We start from the raw sequence: 20,096 nt of genomic DNA on the forward strand, positions 1-20,096 counted from the left end.
CAGTGTCGGAGGAGGCCATGTAGGAAAGAGTAATGAGGCATCCCTACCCGTCCCAGCCAAGGTGGTATCAGCACAGAGCTACTAGGGGCCTGAACTGTCACTCCCATCCAGCATTAATGAGGAGTTCCTCCCTCCAAGTGGCAACAGAGGCTGAGTCAAGAACCTGAACTTCCACCACTGTCTGGCAGTAATGAGGTGACATTCTATTCCCCTGCTGGAGTATTGTCAGAAGAGTTCTGCTAAAACACAAAATTTAAATAAAAACCAGAAGCTCATAATATAATACCCAAGCAAATTAGGGTTCCTATTTTTCTGGAGGTGGAAAATTTAGAGCTGATACTATAGCTCTGCGATGGTATCAGAGACCTCATTGGAGCTTACAATCTAGTGGAGGGAAACAGATTATAGCAAATAAATAAATCTATATTATGTTGGGGGGTGGTAATAATCACTATGTAGAAAACGTAAGCAGATTATGAGAATAGAGAGTTACAGAGTAAATCTGGCTAGGTGACATTTGAAGAAAGACCTAAAAAAAGTGAGAGATGTAGACATCTGGATATCTGGGGGAATGGCATTCCAGGCAGAGGAATCAGCAAAAGCAAAGCTTCTGTGACAGGAACATGACTGACGTTTGCAAGGAACAGCAAAGAGGCCAGTTAGAGAGGAGGAAGCAAGGGGGAAAGTGGAAGGAGATGACCTCAGAAAGGCAAATAGGGCCAAGTCCTGAAGGGCTTCGCAAACCTTAGTCAAGGCTTCAGATTTCACTGTGTAAAATGGGAAGTCACTGGAGGACTCTGAGCAAAGGAGTGATGTTTTCTGACTTAATATTTTAAAAGGCTCGCTCTAGTTGCTATGGGAAGAATAGACCATAGGAGGGTAAGGGTGGAAAAGGCAGACAAGCTAAGCTCTGGGAGATGACAGTAGATCAGATTGATAGATGTAGACATAGTGACAAATGGGTTTGTTTTCATGAAATAGCTGACAATGTTATAGATCCTGGATTGGATATGGAGTGTGTGAGAAGATGATGAACAAAGGATGGTCCAAAGACTTTTGGCCTAAGAGCTGGAAGGGACAGAATTGTCATTTATTAAATAAGGAAGACTGGAGAAAATGCAAGCTTGGTTTGAGATGCCTGTTACATATCCAAGTGAAGACGTTTGTTGTATGTCCAAGTGAAGCTGCCTGTATGTACAGCTGTATATAGCTGTTTGTGGTCACCTTATCGTTTCAAGATAGCTGAACCATCTACAACATCATATCTGCCTTCCAAGAAGGAAGTAGAGAAAAGGCAGTGGGTAAAAACAAAAGAGTGTATGCAGCATTCTTATTTTGGGTTCCTAGAGAAGCCAGCTCTGAGATAAGAATTTGGATACACATTGTTTATTTGGGATATGAAGATATGGTGTAGGCTGGGCGTGGTGGCTCATGCCTGTAATCCCAGTGCTTTGGAAGGGCAAGGCAGGAGGATCGCTTGGCACCAGGAGTTTGAGACCAGCCTCAGCATCATAACAAGACTCTGTCTCTACAAAAAAAAAAAAAAAAAAAAAAAAAATTAGCTGGGTGTGGTGGCACACACCTGTAGTCTCAGCTACTCAGGAGGCTGAGGCAGAAGGATCACTTGAGCTTCTTCCTCATTTTCTCTTGCCTCCGTTATATAAGAAGTGTCTTTCACCTCCCGCCATGATTCTGAGGCCTCCCCAGCCATGTGGAACTGTAAGTTCAATTAAACTTCTTTTTCTTCCCAGTCTCAGGCAAAGCAGCATGAAAACAAACTAATACAGGCAGGTATGGGGAGATACTGTAAGTCTTTAGACAGTGAGGTTACTATTAGTCATATACATAGTAATATCTTGGGTCTAGGAGGGTCTATTGAGTTTCAAACAAAATGCTTAGTATAACAGCTAGGATTATAGCAACTGTTAAGAGCCCAGGAGTTCTAGGCTGCAGTTGCCTATGACTGCTCTGCTGCACACCAGCCTGGGTGACAGAATAAGACCCTGTCTCTTAAAGATGTGGTGTGTTAGTTTCCTATGGTTATTATAATAAATTGCCACAAATTTAGTGGCTTAAAACAACCAAAATTTATTCACTCACAGTTCTAGAGGCCAGAAGCCCAAAATCAGTATCAATGGGCCAAAGTCAAAGTGATGGCAGGATTGCCCCCCTCTAGAGGCTCTAGGGGAGAATCTTTTCCTTGTCTCTCCAAGCTGCTGGTGACTGCCTGCATTCCTTGACTTGTCGACTCCAATCTTACAGGCCAGCATCTTCGGATTTTTCTCCGCTTCATCCTCATCTCCTCTTTTTCTCTGTGTGTCAAATCTCCCACTGCCATCTCAAGATTCTTAACTTACGTGAACCTCTCCATCTCAAGATTCTTAACTTATGTGAAGATCTTTTTTCCAAATTAAGTAACATTTACAGTTTACAGGGTTAGGACCTGATTATCTTTGGGAACAATTTTTCAGCCTACTTCATATGGGAATAGGAAGTGAAACAGGAAAGGCAGGTTACCAGCTACCACTGTGGGTGACTGAGTCAAATCCTGACGGGGAAGCTCTGGAACCCAGCACAAATCACACCCCACAAGAGTTCTCCCAGCCAAGGAAAAAGTGAGTATTTACACACCAATAGCGGACAGTCATTGGTCAAAGTTACTCCTGGGAGGGTTAATTCTCTGTCACTCTGACTTGTCACAGAGGCAGCAAAGAGGACTCTAGCTGCAAGAGAAGGCACTGAGGCAAAGGATGCAAGTTTTGTCTACAGGAAACCAGGCATGTGTCCTTAAGTGGTCACCATCAGGGATGTGTAGGGTACCAACAGTATCTGCTGCAGCCCTCTTTTAAATAGCCTTTTGGCACCTTCCACTTATATTTCATAGGACAGATTTTGTTACATGTCCATGCCTAGTTTCAAGGCAGACTGGGAAATGTGGTTGTTTCTTTAGCTGGTTGCATTTCCTCTCTGAATAATATCAAAGTTCTGTTAGCATGGAACAAAGGAAGGCTAGATATTGGGTAGGAAACTAGGAGAGAATCAATAAGGATGACTCAGACCAAGGTTTATCACTGTTTATGGGGAGAAGCAGTCAGAATTTAGAATATATATTGGAGGTAGTGCCAGTAGGACTTACTGTTGTTGTGGGATTTGAGGGAAACACAAATCTAGGATCATGAAGGGTTTTTATCTCGAGCAACTGGTAGCAGTGGCAGCAGTTAAAGAGATGGAATGGACTGGAGTGGGGGCAGGTTTGCGATGCAGGGAGTCTAGTGCTCTGTTCTGAACATGTGAAGTTTGAGATGCCTCTGGCCATCCTCTGGACATGTCAGTGTTGAATAGATGGTTGGACATAGAAGTCTTCAACTCAGATGCTTAAGCTGCAGATACACAATTAGAAGTTATCAGAGCCAGCTGGCATAAGAATGAGGTTCATTGAAATTTCTGACATTCCAGAAGCAGTATATTAATTAAAACGTTGTCTAGATTAGAAAACAGATTTTATCAGTGTGTGCCTAATTCTTCCCTGTGGGATCCAATGAAACAGCCAGCTCCAGGTTTAATAGAAAAAGGGTAAAATAACTATCTTCAAACACACTAACACTGCAGTCACTCATCAAATAGATCTTCTAGCAAGAAAGAATTTAATTGTCCTAGAGACTGGCTTACAGAACCCAGTAATACATGTGTAGATCAACATTTGTTTATTATTAATTGCATCATACATTTATGTATGTCGATATGCAATAAGAATTAAGATACACAAGTTTATGAGGAGAGTGAAGCTATTAGTATTTTTAGATAAATGTAAAGATCGCCCTGAAGAAAGAGATTAGTGCCTGCTAATATTTCACTGTTGTCTTCTCTCCTCTAATCTGTGGACCAAGGGGTTACTTAGAATGTGAGAAGTTATGACAGAAAAAGTGTATCTGTAATAGAAATATTTTAACAGATCTTCTGCTCTTTTTAGAACATAAAAAAATGCGGCTTTAAATTTGTATGAGCCTATAATTCTGATAAAACAATTGGTAGGGACTTGGAGGCTATGGCGTTGTACTTTATTTCTATAAATATGTCCTTGTTATTATGATGAAGCCTTTAGAACAAGGCCTTTATAAGTACATTTAAGCACTTTTTTTTAGAATAATGAGGTTTATACCTTATCCATGTCCCAAAATTAAGCTTATTGCAAATGAGGGAAATGAATGGATTGAATGTGAGCCACCATCTCAATTATGTAATAAAAATAGGCATTTTAATGCTGCTAAGTTAGCAAACACTAATGATGACAGTAACATTTTTTGGATGACAAAAAAGTGCTTGAGGAAAAGCTATTTTTGTCTATGACTCAATAATTAATTTTGAACAAGAGTTTTCATGAAACTATGACCTAAAAACCATAAAATAATATATCTTTCACTTTAGTATTTTAGAACAGACAGTTGACTAAAGAGCAGACTGACATCACAGACGTGTCTATGAAAGTGGGCTCTAGGACTTCTGCTGGGGGCTCTCCCCATTTGACCTTGTGTATGTCTCAGGTCTGATACAGTATTTGGTGTGCAGAATAGTGAGCCAGCAAGAAAAGTTAAATTATATTAGTATAGCCTATTAACTAAGGCAAATAAGTATGTAATATATTTTTGAGTGAGTTTCAGTAAAAGATTTTGAAAAAGTTAAGACTAACTTAATTGCTCATCAGGCTTTGAAAACTCATTTTCTTAGACTATTCCATGTTTCATGACATAGTCTCCTGTCTCTCCTCTCTGTGCATCTCTTTCTTCCTAATTCCTCCCTCCTTCCCTTCTTTTTCTCCATGATGACTTCCATATTTGTCTTTTAAACCCCTCTCCCACGCTCCACACCCATTTCTATTTTAGATATCTCATGTATTCCAAACTGAATTCACTCCTTTGTTTAAATGTAGCATTTAATTACTTATTTTTCTTAGTAGAATTTTTCTCATGCTGTGTTTATTTTTCAAATTGTCCAAATATTTTTATGGCTTAAATATCTTAGAAAATGTGCCCATTGATTTGGGAGCTGATAAAAAACTTCTGAAAGTCATAATGGCATGTCTTGCCAATGTGAAAATAGAAGTAATAAAATTATCCCCAAAGGCTATAGTTTTCTTTTTTTTTTTTTTTTTAACTTTTTTTTTTTAAGTTCAAAGGTGCATGTTGAGGTTTATTATCTAGGTAAACTTGTGTCATGGGGGTTTGTTTTACAGATTATTTCATCATCCACATACTAAGCCTGGGACCCATTAGTTATTTTTCCTGATGCTTTCCCTCCTTCCATCCTCCATCTTCTGATAGGCCTGAGTGTCTATTGTTCCCCTCTATGTATCCATGTGTTCTCATCATTCAGCTCCCACTTATAAGTGAGAACATGTGACATTTAGTTTCCCGTTCCTTTGCTGGTCTACTAAGGATAATGGCCTCCAGCTCCATCCATGTTGCTGCAAAGGACATGATCTTGTTCTTTTTATGGCTGCATAGTATTTCATGGTATATATGAACCACATTTTCTTTACTCCATCTACCACTGATGGGCAATTAGGTTGATTCCTTGTCTTTGCTATTGTGAATAGTGCTACAGTGAACATAGCATGTGCATGTGTCTTTATGATATAACAGTTTGTATTCCTTTGGTATATACCCAGCAATGGGATTGCTGAGTTGCATGGTATTTCTGTTTTTAGGTCTTTGAGGAATCACCGCACTGTCTTGCACAATGATCAAACTAATTTCCACTCCCACAAACAGTGTATAAAATGTTTCTTTTTCTCCACAACCTGGCCAGCTTCTGTTATTTTTTGACTTTTTAATAATACCGATTCTGATTGGTGTGAGATGGCATCTCATTATGGTGTTAATTTACATTTCTCTAACAATCAGTAACGTTGAGCCTTTTTTCATATGTTTGTTAGCTGCATGTATGTCTTCTTTTGAGAAGTGTCTGTTCTTTGACTATTTTCTAAATGGGGTTGTTTGCTTTTTTTTTCTTGTAAATTTAAGTTCCTTATAGATGCTGGATATATTAGACCTTTGTCAGATGCATGGTTTGCAAATATTTTCTCCCCTTCTGTAGGTTGTTTGTTTACCTCTGTTGATAGTTTTTTTTTGCTGTGAAGAAGTTTTTTAATTAATTAGATCCCATTTGTTAATTTTTGCTTTTGTTGCTATTGCTTTTGGTGTCTTTGTTATGAAATTTTGGCCTATTCCTATGTCTAGAATAGTGTTGCCTAGGTTGTCTTCCAGGGTTTTTACAGTTTGGGATTTTACATTTAAGTCTTTAATCCAGCTTTAGTTAATTTTTGTATATGGTGTAAGGAAGGGATCCAGTTTCAATCTTCTGCATATGGCTAGCCAGTTCTCCCAGCACCATTTATTGAATAAGGAGTTTTTCCCCATTGCTTGTTTTTGTCAGGTTTGTTGAAGATCAGATGGTTGTAGATGTGTCACCTTATTTCTGGATTCTCTATTGTGTTCCATTGGTCTATGTGTCTGTTCTTGTACCCATACCATGCTGTTTTAATTCTTGCAGCCCTGTAGTATAGTTTGAATTCAGGGCACAATCTTGGCTCACTGCAACCTCCACCTCCTGGGCTCAAGTGATCCCCCCACCTCAGCCTCCCCAGTAGCTGGGACTACAGGTGCACATCACCATGCCCAGCTAATTTTTTGTATTTTTTTTTTTTGGTAAAGACAGAGTCTCACCATGTTGCCCAGGCTGGTTTCGAACTCCTGAACTCAAGTGATCTGCCCACCTTGGCCTCTCAAAGTATTGGGATTACAGATGTGAGCCACTGCACATAGACTTTCATAGGAATTTTTTAAAGTAATTTTTTCTGTTTTTTTTTCTAGTTCTGTGAGGAATGTCAGGTAGCTTAACAGGAATAACATTGAATCTATAAATTGTTGTGAGCAGTATGGCCATTTTAGTGATACTGTTTCTTCCTATCCATGAGCATGGAATGTTTTTCCATTTGTTTGTGTCATCTCTGGTTTCTTTGAGCAGTGTTTTGTAATTCTCATTGTACAGATCTTCCAGTTCCCTCATGAGCTGTATTCCTAAGTATTTTATTCTTTTTGTGGCAGTTGTGAATGGGATTGCGTTCCTGATTTGGCTCTCAGCTTAACTGTTGTTGATGTATAGGAATGCTAGTGATTTTTGCACATTGATTTTGTATCCTGAGACTTTGCTGAAATTGCTTACCAGCTTAAGGAGTTTTTGGGCCAAGACTATGGGGTTTCTAGATATAGGATCATGTCATCTGCAAACAAGGATAGTTTGACTTCCTCTCTTCCTATTCGGATGCGCTTTATTTCCTTCCGTTGCCTGATTGCCCTGGCCAGGACTTCTAATACTATGTTGAATAGGAGTGGTGGGAGAGGGCATCCTTGTCTTGTGTCTGTTTTCAAGGGGAATGCTTCCAGCTTTTGCCCATTCAGTGTGATGTTGGCTGTGGGTTTGTCATAGATGGCTCTTATTATTTTGATGTATGTTTCCTCGGAACCTAGTTTTTGAGAGTTTTTCACATGATGCTGAATTTTATTGAAAGCCTTTTCTGCATCTACTGAGATAATCATGTGGTTTTTGTCTTTAGTTCTGTTTATGTGATGAATCATATTTATTGACTTGCATATGTTGAATCACCCTTGCATCCCAGGGACAAAGCCTACTTGAGTGTGGTGGATAAGCTTTTTGATGTGCTGCTGGATTCCGTTTGCCAGTATTTTGTTGAGGATTTTTGCATCTATGTTCATCAAGGATATTAGCCTGAGGTTTTCTCTTTTTGTTGTATCTCTGCCAGGTTTTGGTCAGGATGATGCTGGCCTCATAGAATGAGTTTGGGAGGAGTCTGTCCTCCTCAATTTTTTGGAATAGTTTCAGTAGGAATGGTACCAGCTCTTCTTTGTATGTCTGGTAGAATTCAACTGTGAATCTTTCTGGTCCTGGGCTGTTTTTGGTTGTTAGGCTATTTATTACTGATTCAATTTCAGAGCCCATTATTGGTCTGTTCAGAGATTCAGTTTTCTTTTTTGGGTTTTGTTGTTTTGTTTTTCGTTTTTTTAGGCGGAGTCTTGCTTTGATGCCCAGGCTGGAGTGAAGTGGTGTGATCTTGGCTCCCTGCAAGCTCTGCCTCCCAGGTTCACGCCATTCTTCTGCCTCAGCCTCCTGAGTAGCTGGGACTACAGGCGCGTGCCACCATGCCCGGCTAATTTTTTTGTATTTTTAGTAGAGACAGGGTTTCACCATGTTAGCCAGGATGGTCTCCATCTCCTGACCTCGTGATCCGCCCACCTCAGCCTCCCAAAGCACCGGGATTACAGGCATGAGCCACTGCACCTGGCCCAGAGATTCAGTTTTTTCCTGGCTCAGTTTTGGGAGGGTGTATGTGTCCAGAAATTTATCCTTTTCTCCTAGATTTTCTAGTTTATGTGCCTAGAGGTATGTATAATATTCTCTGATGGTTATTTGTATTTCTGTGGAGTCAGTGGTAATTTTCCCTTTGTCATTTCTAATTGTGTTTATTTGGATCTTCTCTCTTTTCTTCTTTATTGGTCTAGCTAGCTGTTTATTTTATTCATTTTTTTCAAAAAACCAACTCCTGGATTCATTGATCTTTTGAATTGTTTTTTATGTCTGTCTTCTTCAGTTCAGCTCTGATTTTGTTTATTTCTTGTCTTCTGCTAGCTTTGGGGTTGGTTTTCTCTTGATTCTCTAGTTATTTTAGTTGTGATGTTAAGTTGTTAAATTGAGATCTAACTTTTTGATGTGGGCATTTAGTGCTGTAAAATTTTCCGCTTAACAGTGCCTTAGCTGTGTCCCAGAGAATATGGCATATTGTGTCTTTGTTCTCATTAGTTTCAAAGAACTTCTTGACTTCTGCCTTAATTTCATTATTTACCAAAAAGTTATCCAGAAGCAGGTTATTCAATTTCTATGTAATTGTACGGTTTTGAGCAAATTTCTTAGTCTTGATTTCTAATTTGACTTTTCCCCCCACAAACTTGTCTCTGCACCTCTGTTTTCCCATTGGTAATGGGTAGGCTAATCCTGAATCCCAGTTTGTCCAGAACAGTAACTGTTTATACCTAGTGTGCTGGCATAATTATTATTAGTGCTCCTTTCACTTTCAAAATTGTCCTGGTTTGGCTAACAAGTCATATGATCATTATAGCAATGTATCTGATGAAGGTTGGTCCATTTTTTCTTTTTAAAAAACTTTTATTAGTTAATGTTCAAGTATTTTTATCCAATTTTTATTTTAGGTTCATGTCTGCCCTTTTATGAGTTAGCACATAAGGCTGGGCATGGTGGCTCGTGCCTATAATCCCAATAATTTGGGAGGCTGAGGTGGAAGGATCACTTGAGGCCAGAAATTCAAGACTAGCCTGGACAACATAGCAAGTCCCTGTCTCTAGAAAAAATTTAAAATATTAGCTGAGCATGGTGGTGTACACCTGTGGTCCTAGTGACTCAGGAGACTGAGGCAGGAGGATCACTTGAGCCCAGAGGAGTGAGCTATGATCTTGCCAACTGCTCTTCAGCCTGGGTGACAGAGTAAGACCCTGTATCAAAAAAAAAAAAAAAAAAAAAAAACGAAAAAAGTTGGGGGGAAAAACTAGCACATAAGCCCTATGTTAAAGGGCTTTGGGGTATGAGCCCACCAGCCACAAAATTGCTCTGGGCCGCCTTCATATATGTCCATATATCTTACCCTGGGTCTTTTTACTTTGAACGTGACTCTCTCTTCCATTCCCCTGCCCTCTTTAGTACACTTGCCACTATTTAGTTTTCTATTTTGCCCCCTCTTCACCTCCAAACTTGATATCCTGATAATTTGATTATAGGCTCTGATGGGTATGTCACCCTGAAAGTCTGTGTGCCCCCTCTCTTCTGGCTTAATGAATTGAAGGATTAATGCAGAAAGATCTCGCCTGACGGCAGGACCTTCCTTTGTGAATTGCTCCCAAGATACACCTTATAGTAAGGAATAGAGTTTTGCATGTCTTAAGTAGTATATTAGACACAATCCACCTGGTTTCCAAAGCTGGAAGATGCAGAGGACTTTTTTTTTTCTTTTTTAACCACTCAATCAACTTTTCTAAAATTGGATAATAATACCTATGTTATGGGGATATTGTGAGGATCCATGAAAAGAGATTCAAGAAGATACTTGGCATAGTGTTAGTTAGTATTTGACTAAAGAAAGTAATGGAAATATAAGTAAAGAATGCCAATGCCCAGCTACGTGAAGGAGGCTAAATTGAACCTTTTTAAAAATCTTATTTTAAAGTTCACTAGATTTACGAGTAATTATCTGAAAAGCTGAAGAACAGAAGATACACTAGAAGACTGAAAAATTGAATTTCAAAAGGGAATATTAAGTTTGATAAAAATCTGAGTTTGATGTAAAATCGAGTTTGACTAAATCTTAGGTAAGACTCTGGAAGAGAGACTAGCATTGGTTTGCGGGCCTCAGAAGAGGAAGTAATGGCCACCAGGACTCACCAGGGATGCCTGACTCCTTGCTCACTAGACCAGCCTCACCTCACAAGGTTAGCATGCTGGTGCAGCAGAGAAACAGCATAGATTTGTATTTGGGCTTTGTCATGATATTTTTGTGGGAAAGAAAGAAAAAATTGCAAGGTTAATTAAATGGATTACTGTCTGATCATAATTTTTAAAAATAATCCACAGATCACTGTCACCCTGAAGGGCTTGGTAGGGAGTGCTATAAGGGTCCATCTTCCACTTTGTCCTTTATGGCATTTTATACAATGACTTGTATATATATATAAAAAATACGGGTATATATATATATAAAATATGTATGTATATATTTTACATATTCTGTATATTATATATGTATAATACACATTTTATATGTACCTGTTTCATTTATATACTAAATACATATATACTATATATGTGTGTGTGTGTATGTGTATATATGTATGTGTATATATATGTGTGTGTGTATATATATTATATATATATAATTATCTATATCTCCCAGCTTTGTGTGAGCTGCAGACTTGGTAAGCATTACCTGCTCTGTGTGTGTGTATATATATATATGTATATATATACACACACATATATACATATATGTGTATATATACATATACATATATGTAGGTATACGTACATACATACACGTATGTATATACGTATGTACGTATACGTACATACATACACGTATGTATATATGCATACGTACATACACGTATGTATATATGCATACGTACATACGCACGTATGTATATACATACGTATGCATACGCACGTATGTATATACATACGTATGCATACGCACGTATGTATATACATACGTATGCATACGCACGTATGTATATACATACGTATGCATACGCACGTATGTATATACATACGTATGCATACGCACATACACGTATGTATATACATACGTATGCATACGTACATACACGTATGTATATACATACGTATGCATACGTACATACACGTATGTATATACATACGTATGCATACGTACATACATACACGCATGTATACATACACATACATACACGCATGTATACATACACACATACACACATGTCGATGCATACGTATGTGTGCGCGCACACGCATGTCGATGCATACGTATGTGTGCGCGCACACGCATGTCGATGCATACGTATGTGTGTGCACACGTATGTATATGCATATGTATGTATGCACACATACATACACGTATGTATATACATATGTATGTGTGCACACATACATGTATGTATATACATATATGTACGCACATGTGTATACGTATGTACGCACATGTGTATACGTATGTACGCACATATACACATATGTGTATACGTATGTACACATATATACACACATATGTATATACGTATACGTATATACACATATACATATACATATATGTATATATATACACACACACACAGAGCAGGTAATGCTTATCAAGTCTGCAGCTCACACAAAGCTGGGAGATATAGATAATATATTCTCTGATATATATGTATATACATATACATATATGTATATGTGTACATATATATATATACACACACACACAGAGCAGGTAATGCTTATCAAGTCTGCAGCTCACACAAAGCTGGGAGATATAGATAATATATTCTCTGATAGAAACAGGATCCCAAATATAAGCTCAGATGTTACCTCATTTAGGAAGACCTCTGTGATAGCCTACCCTCTGCAAGTCTGTATTCAGTACACCTCCTTTTTGAAAGCCCGCATATATTCATCAGTCTTTTATTCTGCCTGCCTGCCTTGCAAGTCTCTCCATTCACAGGCAGTTGCTCTTTTGTCTCTGTTTTCCCTGTACCTTACACAGTGCTTAATGAATGTTTGCTGAAAGAACTAGTGATGATGACCCACAATGAAAGACTGAAACTATCAAGCTGAAATTTAATAAGAATAATTACACAGACCTACCACTGGACCCATCCTCCCAAAAAACTAAACAAGCACAAGATAGTGAATAGGTGGCTTACTCATAGCATGCATAAAAAAGAAGATTTTTAGATAAGAATAAACCCACCTTGAAACAATGTGATATCACTGCTTTACCCTTTCCTCTCCCAAATCCAACTAGTGTGATCTCCATCTGGTTAAATAAAATTATATGGCACCTAAACCAAAGGATCTGTGAGACCGCCTCTGAGCTGATTAGACCATACCTGTCGTATTATCTTAAAGTTCCAAATGGTACGTTTCAAGGATGAAATTGGCAAAAAAAAAAAAAACTTGTTCAAAGAAGAGATATAATTTGAAGGGTCTGAAAATCTTACCATAGTCATTCTTTTTTTTTCATTCGGCAAATGTGTATTAAGCATCTAGTATTTTTCAAGCAGTATACTGGATACTGAGTATAGAGTGGTGAAGAAAAAATCTCTAGGAGCCATACAAGGAAATAAAAATATTTGTGGAAATAAATAAAGACCACCCAAATGAAAACAACTCAAAGTACTTATTTATTCAGAGCTTGCTATACCAAGGGAGTCACCCACTATCACTTGCATTTGGCAGAGACTCAAAGGGAGGCAGAGGAGTGGGAAAGCTTTAAGGTAAAAAAAGGGAGAAGGGTTCAGGTGTGCCCTCATTGGAGGGTGCTGGTATATAGAGGCTGGAGACAGAATAACTAAAAGTGGGGCACCCTAGGGGAGTGTTTTGAGGAGTATATTTGGCTTTCTCTAGTTCGTCCTGAGTTGGAAGTGGGGACAGAAATTAGGGAAGATGGCAGTCAGTGATCAAGCCCTGACTATTATGGGACAATTGCTGCAGATTTTGTGGCTTGGCTTTCTGGACTGGTTGTGTTGTTGCAGAAATTATGGGTCAGAGTCTACCGTCATATGGTCTGATTATTGTTGTCCATCCATATATTCAGTCTCTAATATTGAACACTGACAAAAGAAGACTGGAAGTACACCCAAAACTGTATTTGACACACTGATGACTGTATTCAATACTTTAAAGTCTACTGTGTTGAAAAGGCATTTGTCCTGAATGGTCTCAGTGGAATCACTGAGATCAAATTAGGACCAATGGATGGAAAAGTTCTTCAATATAAAAAAGATCTGTCTAAAACACATTACTGTCTAGCTACAATCTCAGACAGTGGTTACCTGTTAAGGGAAGAATTCAGACCTAGGATGGATAACTTATTTGCAGTGATATTGAAAAACAGGTCACAAACTTTGGCATGCATCAGAATCACTTGATACTTTTGTTACTGATGCAGCATCTTAGGGTCTTTCCTAGACCTGCTGAATCTGATCAGTAGTGTATGACAGATGATTCTCTTAAGAAATATTTGTAGAGGGGCAAGGTGCGGTGGCTCACACCTGTAACCCCAGCACTTTCGGAGGCCGAAGTGGGAGGATCACCTGAGGTCAGAAGTTTGAGACCAGCCCGGCCAACATGATGAAACCCCGTCTCTACTAAAAATACAAAAAAAAAAAAATTAGCCAGATGTGGTGGCACATGCCTGTAGCCCCAGCTACTCAGGAGGCTGAGGCTGGAGAATCGTTTGAACCCAGGAGGCGGAGGTGTTAGTGAGCCAAGATTGTGCCACTGCCCTTGAGCCTGTGCAATAGAGTGAGACTCCATCTAAAAAAAAATTGTATATATAATTATATATTTATATATTTTTATATGAAAATAAATTTTTTATAAAAATATATTTTTAATAAAAATATCATATTTTCACATAATATATACATTTTATATATATTATATATACTTTTATATATATAATATATATATGTATTCATAGAGGGAATGCAAACACTGGATGGGTAGTTGGGGTAGTTGGACTAGTTGACTTGTAAGAGTTCTTCCATCCTGAGAGTCTAACATTCTAACTTTTGCATAGCATAACCATAACCAGGAAATAAACCATTCATTCACTGAACAATATTGATTGAGTAGATTACATTATGTCCAGACTTTACTGTAGGCCTTATTTTAACTTTCTTAGCATGGTACATTCTTACATGCCAAAGGTTAGCAATTAAAGGAACTCATTCATTCTTCAGAGATTTATTGAGCATCTACTATGTGCTGTGGTTGTGGTACTATACTAGGCTCTGGTGAGATAGTGATGAACCAGACTGATATAGTTATTTTTTCCTAGAGCTTACATTGATATAGTCCTTTTTCTTCAGAGTGGAAAAAATAGACAAAATCTATTTACAGTACAGGGTGATACATGTCATCATGAAAAAGAAAAATGGTGTGGAAACACCAGGCCATAGTTCTATTCTTTCCTCCTACATTATAATTCCAATTAAAATTCAATCTTAAAATTCAATCAAGTTATTTATAGAGGAATTAGTATACATCCTTTTGTCAGATTTATTTTAGGTTTTAAGTAAAAATTGAAAGCCTCTGGGCCTAACATTCCTCCAGGAATGCTAGGAGAAGACTTCAGAATGGCACTTTGTACTTAAAACCTCTCTGATGTCAAAACTGGTGAAAATCATATTGAATAAACCAAAGGAACATCATCTTTTTGGGTTGACTCTGGATATCTTAGAAAATGATTCTGGAAATTCTAAATTCTTTGGATTTTAATACCTGTTTCTAACCTTATTGCAATGGAGCGAATTTGTACTGTATTTTTCAAGCATGTTCTTATTCAAAACACTGTGTCTTTTGCTGTGTAGTATACAGGAAGACACATTAAATGGGAAACAGCTGCCTAGGATCTAGTTCTGGCTTTTCCATTAATTAGCTGTGTGATCTTGGGCCTCTCTGAGCCTGAGTTTTATCAAAATGCTAAATGATCCTTAATTAGCTCTAAAACTCTGATTTGGTGAAACTAAATGGAGGAAATGCTGTCATGTGGCACCTGCCTCTCCCTCCTGTCCTCCTCCCAGCTACACAAATACATTAGAAGCCTCACTACCATCATTGAAATGGATGTTGAAACAACTTGCTTTTCTAATCTGGACATTTGTATGTTCCTTAGGCTGAAGTGTAAGGCCTCAATAACTACCTGCTTATCTAGTTTGAGTGACTGGACTTATACCAGCTCCCTGGAGAATGCTTCAGCTTCTTTGAAAAAGAACTCTGTAGTGAGAGCACTTACCAATCTGTCTTCTTAACTACAGTTGCTATAATCCTAGCTGTTATACTAAGCATTTTGTTTGAAACTCAATAAACCCTCCTAGACCCAAGATATTACTATGTATATGACTATAGTAACCTCACTGTCTAAAGACTTACAGTATCTCCCCATACCTGCCTGCCTTAGTTTGTTTTCATGCTGCTGATAAAGATGTACCTGAGACTGGGAAGAAAAAGAGATTTAATTGAACTTACAGTTCTACATAGCTGGGAAGGCCTCAGATTCATGGCAGGAGGTGAAAGGCACTTCTTACATGGTGGAGGCAAGAGAAAATGAGGAAGAAGCAAAAGCAGAAACCCCTGATAAACCCATCAGATCTCGTGAGACTTATTCACTATCATGAGAATAGCATGGGAAAGACTAGCCCCCATGATTCAATTACCTCCCCTTGGGTCTCTTCCATAACACGTGGGAATTCTGGGAGATACAATTCAAGTTGAGATTTTGGTGGGGCACAGCCAAACCATATCATTCCAACCCTGGCCCCTCCAAATCTCATATCCTCACATTTCAAAACCAATCATGCCTTCCCAACAGTCCCCCAAAGTTTTAACTCATTTCAGCATTAACCCCAAAATCCACAGTCCCAAGTCTCATCTGAGACAAGGCAAGTCCCTTCTACCTATGAGCCTGTAAGATCAAAAGCAAGCTAGTTACTTCCTAGATATAATGGGAGTACAGGTATTGGGTAAATTCAGCCATTCCAAACAGGAGAAATTGGGCAAAACAGAGGGGTTACAGGCCCCATGCATGTTTGAAATCCAGCAGGGTAGTCAAATCTTAAAGCTCCAAAATGATCTCCTTTGACTTCAGGTCTTACATCCAGGTCATGCTGATGCAAAAGGTGGGTTCCCATGGTCTTGGGGAGCTCTGCCCCTGTGGCTTTGCAGGGCACAGCCTCCCTCCAGGCTGCTTTCACAGGCTGGCATTGAGTGTCTATGGCTTTTCCAGGTGCACAGTGCAAGTTGTTGTTGGATCTACCATTCTGGGGTCTGGAGGACAGTGGCCTCTTCTCACAGCTCCAATAGGCAGTGCCCCAGTAGGGACTCTGTGTGGGTGCTCCCACCCCACATTTTCCTTCTGCCCTGCCCTAGCAGAGGTTCTCCATGAGGGCCCTGCCCCTGAAGCAAACTTCTGCCTGGGCATCCAGGCATTTCCATATATCTTCTGAAATCTAGGCAGAGGTTCCCAAACCTCAATTCTTGACTTCTGTGCACCTAAAGGTTCAACACCATGTGAAAGCTGCCAATACTTGGGGCTTCTACCCTCTGAAGCCACAGCCCAAGCTCTACATTGGCCCCTTTCAGCCATGGCTGGAGCAATTGGAACACAGGGCACCAAGTCCCTAGGCTGCACACAGCACGGGGACCCTGGGCCTTGCCCATGAAACCACTTTTTCCTCCTGGGCCTCTGGGCCTGTGATGGGAGGGGCTTCTGTGAAGGTCTCTGACAAGTCCTGGGGACATTTTCCCCATGGTCTTGGGGATTAACATTAGGCTCCTTTCTACTTATGCAAATTTCTGCAGCTGATTTGAATTTCCCCTCAAAAAATGGGTTTTTTCTTTTCTACTGCATCATCAGGCAGCAAATTTTCTGAACTTTTATGCTCTGTTTCACTTTTAAAACTGAATGCCTTTAACAGCACCCAAGTCACCTCTTGAATGCTTTGCTGCTTAGAAATTTCTTCTACCAGATACCCTAAATCATCTCTCTCAAGTTCAAAGTTCCACAAATCTCTAGGTCAGAGGCAAAAATGCCTCCAGTCTCTTTGATAAAACATAACAAGAGTCATCTTTACTCCAGTTCCTAACAAGTTCCTCATCTCCATCTGGGACCACCTCAGCCTGGACCTTATTGTTCATATCACTATCAGCATTTTTGTCAAAGCCATTCACAAGTCTCTAGGAGGTTCCAAAATTTCCCCAATTTTTCTATCTTCTTCTGAGCCCTCTAAACTGTTCCAACCTCTGCCTGTTACCCAGTTCCAAAGTTGCTTCCACATTTTCGGTTATCTTTTCAGCAACGCCCCACTCTACTGGTACCAATTTACTGTATTAGTCTGTTTTCACACTGCTAATAAAGACATACCCGAGATTGGGAAGAAAAAGAGGTTTAATTGGACTTACAGTTCCACATGGCTGGGGAGGCCTCAGAATCATGGGGGGAGCCAAAAAGCACTTCTTACATATGGAGGCAAGAGAAAATGAGGAAGAAGCAAAAGCAGAAACCCCTGATAAACTCATCAGATCTCATGAGACTTAGTCACTATCATGAGAATAGCACAGGAAAGACTGGCCCCCATGATCCAGTTACCTCCCCCTAGTTTCCTCCCATAACACGTGGGAATTCTGGGAGATACAATTCAAGTTGAGATTTTGGTGGGGACACAGCCAAACCATATCACTGCCTGATCAAATTCCTTAGAAACAGACACCAGCCATATCATGCCAAATTCCTCTCCTTGAGGAGCCATACTATAGCCCAGTTGGTACCCTTGAATCTGGTCCTACCTAGCCCAGGCTTGCTCTCCTGTCCTTAACAGACACGAATGACATCCAAGTTTGCCTCTGTCAAACCTTCTGAAGTTATGATAGACATAGGTATATGTATGCCTATATGGAAGAGCGTTGATCCTGAAGCTAAGTCTTATAATTTTTCCTAATTAGCATATTCCTTAGAATTAGCCTATTCTAAAAAATGTTATTTTAAAAAATTAAGTATATATACACTGTTAGCTCTGAAATTGGCTTTATTAATTTTAAAAATTAACCTTCAGCTTTTTAACTTATTCCCATTTAAATAATTGAACAATTTCAGGAAATAATGTTCAAGCTATGCAGAGCAATGTAATAATTTTTTTGCCCTCACATTTCCCTACTTTAAAATGTATTTTACTTTCCTACAATTGCCAGAACTTCTCCTTGTGAGGCTGAGCTTCAGGAACTAATGGAACAAATTGACATTATGGTAAGCAACAAAAAAATGGATTGGGAAAGAAAGATGCGGGCTTTGGAGACACGATTAGATCTTCGGGATCAAGAACTGGCAAATGCACAAACTTGTTTGGATCAGAAAGGTCAAGAGGTACTGAATACATACGTTAACAAATTGCTAATTCATCAGACTGTTATATATAGTATTCTATCAGAATATGTTTTCATTATACATATTTTTTATCAGGCATCAGCAACAGCATTTATTGCTTGAAATTCTGTCAGCAAATTATAGGCTAAATGTATTATATCAAATAAGTGAAAATCAGAACCTAAATCCATAGATGTTTGCTGATAGAGGCAGATAGATAGTGTCAATGCCATCTGTAAAAGTAAGCAAATATTTAATATATGTAAAATATTGTTTGCAAGTAAAGATATAAGTACTTTTGCTGCTGTAGATACAAAGAAGTAGTCATCAAAACTGTGGACAAGGCAGAGTTCAGTAACATTTGCTTCTTTGAATATGCTGGAAAAAAATAGAAGTAAGATATCAAGAATTGATAATAGGACAAAGGAGAAAAGAGTTTGGTAAAGGGGTGTGTGTATACCTGGGACACCCACTTAAGAGGAGTTCCCTTAGTCCCTCTAGGCTGCTCACTGCCAAGCTGGTGGTCATAGAAGAATTTATGAGTGCTCTCAGGCCTGCGAAGGAGTTCAGGAAAACCATATGCTTTATTTGATGTGAACTTTGTGTCTGTGAATTTTTCTTTTGGAAAAAGAAATGTTTAAGAGAAATGTTTGCTAGTTATATACTGTAACAAAACATCATTAGTTAACTTGTTCATCAGCCATTTTTCTACCTTTATTGACTTCTCAGTGGAACTTAGTTTTTTGGCATAGTTAACTATATTATTGTTTGGCATAGGTAACTTAGTTATTGGCATCTAGTTTTCCTTCACAGTAAAGGTAGGTCAACAGACATGGCATATGCATTCTTCTTCTTCTAGCTTTTATATGTATACTGACACAGATATGTAAACAAGTGCCTCATCTGCCTTTTAAAGAAACAAATTATATAAGCCAAATCCTTAGGAACTGCTCTTAGACAATTTTCTTTTTCTTTTTAATGTATTAGTTGTTATAAAAATGTAACAATTATTTCATAATACCACTAAAACAGAGATCCTCTTGAAGGTAATGGAGAAAAAAAAAAGCTGAATTATATTGGTAGAGGTTTTGCCTGAGTAATGATGACATAGCCTCCCAAAAGGATAATGCAAAGTAAATTCTAACCCTGAATTTTAAATGTGATGATGATAAGGATCTTTTGTTAAACATCCGTACTGTCCTAATGTGTACCTTGTGGAATAGTGCTAGCAATGTTTGGTTTTTGTGAATTTAATTATTGATAGCTATTTTAAGAAGTGCAGTACAAATATTTACTCTTGGTTTGGTACAGCCATTTTATTTGAATTGTTCTTCTCTTTTGCACATTTTCTGATTTT

The 20,096-nt window shown here is 38.7% G+C and overlaps 2 protein-coding genes across 8 annotated transcripts in view; one reads left to right on the forward strand and one right to left on the reverse strand.

Annotated features, from left to right (window-relative positions):
• Window positions 1-20,096, reverse strand: part of SLC36A4 (solute carrier family 36 member 4) — a 344,024-nt gene that overhangs the window by 203,135 nt on the left and 120,793 nt on the right. The window lies entirely within an intron of this gene.
• DEUP1 (deuterosome assembly protein 1) overlaps window positions 1-20,096 on the forward strand; it is an 89,839-nt gene that overhangs the window by 9,974 nt on the left and 59,769 nt on the right. For all 6 annotated transcript variants that reach the window (XM_063711325.1, XM_054524915.2, XM_002822351.5 and 3 more), the window contains exon 3: window positions 18,568-18,739. In XM_063711325.1, the coding sequence (XP_063567395.1) occupies window positions 18,568-18,739 (172 nt within the window). The remainder of the gene's footprint in view (window positions 1-18,567; window positions 18,740-20,096) is intronic.

This window comes from Pongo abelii, chromosome 9 (genome assembly GCF_028885655.2).
Source record: "Pongo abelii isolate AG06213 chromosome 9, NHGRI_mPonAbe1-v2.0_pri, whole genome shotgun sequence".
Taxonomy (NCBI): domain Eukaryota; kingdom Metazoa; phylum Chordata; class Mammalia; order Primates; family Hominidae; genus Pongo; species Pongo abelii.